Source organism: Suricata suricatta, chromosome 3 (assembly GCF_006229205.1).
Source record: "Suricata suricatta isolate VVHF042 chromosome 3, meerkat_22Aug2017_6uvM2_HiC, whole genome shotgun sequence".
NCBI classification, from domain to species: Eukaryota; Metazoa; Chordata; class Mammalia; order Carnivora; family Herpestidae; genus Suricata; species Suricata suricatta.
Window position 1 is genome coordinate 2587283 of NC_043702.1, and position 6219 is coordinate 2593501.

At 60.9% G+C, this 6219-nt stretch overlaps 1 protein-coding gene across 2 annotated transcripts in view; it reads right to left on the reverse strand.

Annotated features, from left to right (window-relative positions):
* Window positions 1–129: 129 nt before the first annotated feature.
* The window catches only part of SCLY (selenocysteine lyase), a 34726-nt gene continuing 28636 nt past the window's right edge, over window positions 130–6219 (reverse strand). Inside the window, exons 9-12 of one of the 2 annotated variants that reach the window (XM_029933539.1) lie at window positions 4880–4963; window positions 4214–4316; window positions 2687–2762; window positions 130–1217 (exon numbers count right to left, since the gene is read on the reverse strand). In XM_029933539.1, coding sequence (XP_029789399.1) covers window positions 1046–1217; window positions 2687–2762; window positions 4214–4316; window positions 4880–4963 — 435 coding nt within the window. In that variant the 3' untranslated portion in view covers window positions 130–1045. Of the gene's footprint in view, window positions 1218–2686; window positions 2763–2782; window positions 3093–4213; window positions 4317–4879; window positions 4964–6219 lie in introns of those variants that run through there. The other variant, XM_029933540.1, reaches the window with a different exon arrangement.

Genomic DNA, 6219 nt, shown 5'->3' on the forward strand with positions numbered 1-6219 from the left:
AGAGGCAGCAGGACGCTCAGCTTCAGAGACTTGTTTCCAAGGGCTCCCAGAGACACAATCTCAAGCTGGGATACACTGGGGTCTGAACCCCGGGAAAAGCACCTGCTAGAGGGACCACGGAACCGCTAGTACAAGCATTAAAATGTTTTATTAGATCACTTAATGTCTGACAACGGTTTCCTCAACGTCATCACATGACTCTTTGCACCTTAAAGCCACACATTAAAAGCGTTTATTCGATTAAAAAGTCACTCCTATGTTAAGTGTCTCCGTGAGCGCTGGGGGCACCAGGGCGCCACAAAGCACCCATGAAGATAAAATAATCCTTCCGTGAATGAGAGTACGTCCCAGGCTGAGCCAGAGCGGCCTGACGCCCACCTCAGGACTGAGCCAGGACCCCGCCCCGGCCGCTCCCCAAACCCTGAGTAAGCCACCGAAAGGAAGAGCCTGTGGGGCCTGGCGGCTGTGTGCAGGGAGGCGCGGGGCGGGGCGCAGTGGCTGGAGGGATGAGGGAGGGGCGGGCGGGGCCGGGGAGCAGGGAGCGGGGCCTGACCTGGGGAGCCCGCCTGTGGAGGAAGGGCGTGAGGAGCGGGCACACGGCCCCACAAGGACCGCTGTGCAAACACGTGGGGGCTGTGACTGCGGCAAAAATCAGGTTTCCTATTCTCGTGACAGTGACCAACGATCGCTTGTAAACACTAGGATCTATCTTCTGGATGAAAACGGCTCACCCCCTTCCCACAGGGGCCACTGACGCGCCTCCACTTGAACCTGCGCCCCCGGGCGGCAGCGACGGTGACAGTCCTGCACGGGCAATGGTGTCCTGGGCCCATGAGCACCTGTGGGGTCGGCCTGACCTGAGGACAGTGGAGGCCTGCAGCCCTCACGCACACTTGTGCGCGCGCACACACACACACACACACACACACACACACACACACACACACACACACACAGTCTGGTCACAGCGTCAGACGCCCTGGGACACAGTGAAGGCCTGCACAAATTAGGAGGAGAGCCATCCGCAGACCCCGGGGAGGGCTTCCTAGGAGGCGTCCCTGGTGCCGGGCTGGCCCTCCAGCCGGGCCACTGCCTGCTTCAGGTCCTGCACCACGAGGTCCACGTCGGCCCTGCTGGTGCTGCGGCCCACACTCAGCCGCAGCGCGTTCCTGGCCACATCGAAGGGGACGCCGCAGCTCAGCAGCACTGGGGACGGCCTGGGGGTGGAGAGAGGGCATCAGCCACTGGACGAGGGGCTCTCCTGGGGGCCCAGGGACGGACCCTGCCCTTGCTGCTCTTGGCCAGCTTCCCCCTCTGCCGAGCACCTCTGGGCCCACTGCTGGGGCTGGGGGGGGCAGGGCCCCTTGGTCCCGGGACACAGCTTCTCATCCTCTAGGAGAGGGGCGGGTCTCCGGGGAGACTGCAGCCCGAGTCTTGGGGCGCACCTGCGCTTCTGTGTCCCACCGCCCCCTCCCCCCAGGCTCTGGCACACGGGGCGGCCAGTGTTTTCTGACTTCGGAAACCACTTGCTGGGCAGCTCTGGGTCCCAGCTCCCAGCAGGGTTCACTGTTCGGGGCCCACAGACCTCCACCCACACAGGCCCAGGAGTCCCTGTCACAAACGGTGCCCTAAAAACCGTCCAGATAAACACCCTCATGCACAGGGCTACGTGGAAGGGGTGACCTGCATCGCTGTCCCTGGGTGGGTGGCTCCATTCCTGTTCCAACGGGGCATCACTGGAGGGGCACCCCCACATCCCACACGGGCAGTGAGCGACTGCCCCCACCCCTCCCCTGCCTGCCCTCTTGGGGGCCGGTCCCTTCCCTGCTGTGATGCCCGCCCCTCCTCACCCTCCTCACTCCCCTCCCCCTCATCCTGGGGCTACCTCAGTTTCCTCGGCTGGAAATGGGCCACTCAGATCCTTTCCTGAGGGCTGCGGTGAGCACTCTGTGAACAGCAGCCACCGGGACCCTTGGTAAGGGGCAGCCCCCTGCACCCTCCTGGTCACTGCTCCTGACAGCCACTCCGCTGCCACATGCCGGCCCCGGCCTCACCTGCCCTCATGCAGCGGCCCCTTGCAGAGCTCAGAGGCCCCCAGGAGGCCCTGTCATCCCACCCAGCTCTCAGGAGCTCTCTGGCCTGATGTCCTCAAGCTCAAGCGTGCCAGCCGTGGACTCTGTGACACTCTCCTGCTGACCGCGGGCTGTGACGCCCCGCTGCTGACCACAGCTCCGCTCTCTCCCCAGCACTGTGCCCACCTCTGCAGGCCCCCCCACTCATGGCAAGTGGGAGGCCAAACCCCTGCTCCTCCTCCACTGGGGTCCGGCCACTGCCACCGAAGCCTGGGCCCCACACCTGTCCCCTCCTGCCTCAACCATGGCCGCGTGCCTGGGCCTGCTGTCCTGTAATCCCCCTGCACCAGACAGGTGTCACCTAGAATCCACCCGGCCTGTCGCAGCCCTTCAGAAGACCCCCACTGCCGACGAAGGGAGCTCCTAGGGCCTGCCCTGCCCCTTCCCTCCCTCCCGGGCGCCCTTAGGATGCAGCTTCCCCTCCTCCCCTCGGCCCTGCGGCGCCTGGTCACTTTTTGTGTCCCCGTTGGCTACGCAGCTCTGGAAGCCCAGGCCCCGAGGCCGGCTGGCTGCCGGATGTGGCCTGGACCTGCGGCCCAGCACGGAGCACTCACCGATCGTCCTGGTCCGAGTGGCAGGCGGCCCCCACGCTGGCCAGCAGCGTCCTGCACTGTGCCAGCACCACACGGCCTGAGGAGACACACAGGCGGCCCTGAGGCGGAGAGTGCCGGGGGGCCACCGTCCACTTCGTCTTGGCCCTGCTGCCATGCTTGGGGGCGCCTCCCTCCGGCCACCTGGTGGGGGGTCCCCAGGCACAGGAGCCTTTCCTCATTGGTGACCGGTGACCGTGCAGCAAAATCCAGAGAAATGGCTCCTCTCGCACACGATTCTGCCTCATAAAACTGGCCTTGAAACGTGACTTCCGATCGACTACGTAGGAAGATGCTCAGAATTCTCTCTGGCGCCTTACTTAAAACTTGTGGTCCTGGTAGTAACCGTTCAAGCTGATACCTGTGTTTTCTAAATGGGAAGTCATTTGGGAGCTGTTTTTACTAAGTGGAAGGCACTTCCCTCTTCCTTTATAGGCACAGAGATTAAGATAATAAATCTACTGACTTAATTAAAAAGAAAAATCTGTCAGGCACCCAGGTGGCTCATTCGCTTAAGCGTCGACTTCGGCTCAGGTCATGATCTCACGGTTGTAAGTTCGAGCTCCACATCGGGCTCTGTGCTGACAGCTCAGAACCTGGCACTGCTTCGGATTCTGTGTCTCCATCTCTCTCTGTCCCTCCCCTGCTTGCCCTCTGTCTCTCTCTCAAAAATAAATAAACATTAAAAAATTTAAAAAAAAAGAATCTGTCTCATTTGAGTAAACACAGGTCATCACTGAATACAGTACATCTGCCCCCAGAAAAATGGGGAAGGTAACAAGGAACTTCCCTCCCACAGCAAAGCAAGCTAGAGAGGCGGCCAACAGCCCAGGCTCCTTGGCAGCGAGAATGCGTCCCAGCCCAGGTTCCCACGCACCTGCGGCGATGGCAGCCCCGGCGCCTACATGCTGTGGCCTGGCCGAGTTCCTCCCTGCCTCCTCCCTGGAAGTCAGGAAATGCCCCGCAGAGCAGCTCCTCTATGCTGGGAGGGATGACCAGCCCAATGAGCCAGGCTGTCAGCGCCCTGGCATGGGCTCGGGGCCCTGGGCGAGCCACGGATGGCTGTCATCTGGACGCGGGTGATCCTGAGTCATCAGCAGGGGGATCACAGGAACACATGAACCCCACAGATGTGCACTTCATCCTGAGTCTGGGCCAAATTTTAAAGTTGATCCCCTCTCCTTTCCCTTAACCTCATAAAGTATTGTGTCAAACGTGTAGACAGAAATGGATGAGTTGGTTGGTCTAAAACTTGGTCCGTTTCATCTCATTCCCTGTCAGCTCCGGGCAGGTGCTGCCTAGTGTGCCCCTCACCCCACTGCCGTGAGCCCGGGCAGGGACAGCAGGAAGCCGCACACAGGGGCCCTGCCTCCTGGGGACAGCAGCCTGTGGGCCACTCTGCTCCCGCTGCCCCAGCAAGCGCTCAGTGCCGCCTGGCCTGCTCCCACCCGTGCCCACCACCCCACGCGGAGAGGTGCCTTTCCCGGTCACCTTGGAGCTGGGGTCCCTGGATGGAAAAGTTGCACGTGTTGGGAAGTCGCTCAGTCCCTGGAAATCGACTGTTCAGATGGATTCTCTGCTTATCAAATTCGGCCTGAAAAATCAGTGGTGTGTTCAGTGGTGGCTTCAAAGCCCCCCATCAACTGACCTTGAGCCGTTTCTGGGAAACCAAATCTCAACCTCATCACATAAAATAATGGTTCCGTCAATAAGCAGCTACCCAGAACAGTTACGGAAGCTGGCTGGCAAGCAAGTTAAGGAGGAGAAAAAGTTCTGAATACGGGTGGCTCTTCCCGGCACGACCCTCAGATACGCTAGTTCTTAGTTCTCCATTTCCATCACGCCACGGCCAAGATCAACCTCTAGGTCCAGAGCCCATCTTCGGGGGCTTTGGACCCGGGTTTCTGGCCTCCATCCTCTCCCTTGATTGTCCTCAGAGTCCCCTGTCACGTCTGCTGCCTGGGGCCTTGCGGATGCCAACCATCACACTCAACCAGGGAAGGATGGTGCTGACCATAAGCCCCGCTCCCCGCGGACCCCCCCCCCCCCCCCCCCCCCCCCCCCCCCCCCCCCCCCCCCCAGGGCTCACAGCCCCGCCTCCAGCCCCGCCCCCGTGGACCCTAGGCCCAAAGCCCCGCCCAAAGCCCCCAGGCTCACCAGCAGTCGCTCCTCCAGGTAGTCGCGAACGTCTCTCATATGGGCCTCGTAAGCCTCCCCGTTCTTGGTCACCAGCTCAGCAGCCTGGGGACACAGGGATGGCAATGGGAAAAAGTATGCTCAATTGTCACAGAACAAAGAATAAAACCGCCTTCAAGAGCAGAGGTGAGATCTCCTTATAATAGAAAAGTGACATTTCCTCAGGGCTCATTTCCTGGAACATCAGGAATAGATAATGTTTACTGAGTGCAACTGTGTGACAGGGGCCAGGATAAGTGCTTGGGAAGCGTTATCTTCACTTGTTCAGCAGAAATTCACTTTATCGGGCGCTTCCTGATACCTCTGGGCACAGAGATCCAGTCGGTCCGCAGTTCCGTGCAGAAGACCGAGGACAGCTTCTGCAGGCAGGGGGAGCGCTGAGGGGGCGCGGGCGTGCAGGGGGTGCACCGAGTGAGCGTGTTCATGGGTCGGCAGAGGGAGGGACAGGTGCATTCCCAGCACAGAGTGACCGAAGGGGTCAGGGCCCCAGGCGCCCAGGAAGGGCAGGATCAGGATCTAAGGGCAACAGGGCAAGAGCATGCAGGTTTCGAGAAGGAGGTGAGGTGCCCTGATTTGCATGGACCATCGTTCTGGATGCCTGTGGAGATGGAAGAGACTGGGGCAGGCATCCAGACTACAGATGGTCCAGAGTGGTGGGTGCTGGAGACACACAGGACACAGACCTCGGTATATTGCAGAGACAGGACACAGGGACACAGTGCAGGAGACAAGGACTGGGCAGGACAGGTATCTCCTAGATTTCTCAAATGAGGTTCTGGATGGTGGGGGGTGGGGGGCACCATGGGGAGAGAGGGGAGTCAGGGAGGAGAGACACATGTGCAGGCCCAGCAGGAATGCCAGGTAAGCAGTGGGGGACCTGGGTCTCTCAGGAGAAAGGTCAGGACTGCCCTGATGCCAAGTTCAAAGCCCTGAGCACAGGCTGCTGGTGGAGCTGCAGGACAGGAGGAGCCACGAAGGAGCTGTTAGTTGTGGGGAGGAGGCTGGGATGGCCTCAGGAGGCTGGCCAGCAGGCCACACAGGGGTAGTGGACTCGGGGGAGGGGGTCAGGCCTCCCCTGGCAAGCTCTGGGGGAGAAGAGGAAAGAGCAGAGAAAAGGGTGCCAGGGAAAGGGAGGGCGGGGAAGAGGCTGCAGGGCGGCTGGAAAGGCAGTCTGAGAAGCTGGGGACATTCTACTGGAGAGGCACAGGGGGCGCACAGGGCCATGTACAGGAGGGAAGCCCACAGGGAGGTAGGGAAGGTGGGAGGACACCTGGACTTGACCTAGGCTTGGGGGGGGGGGG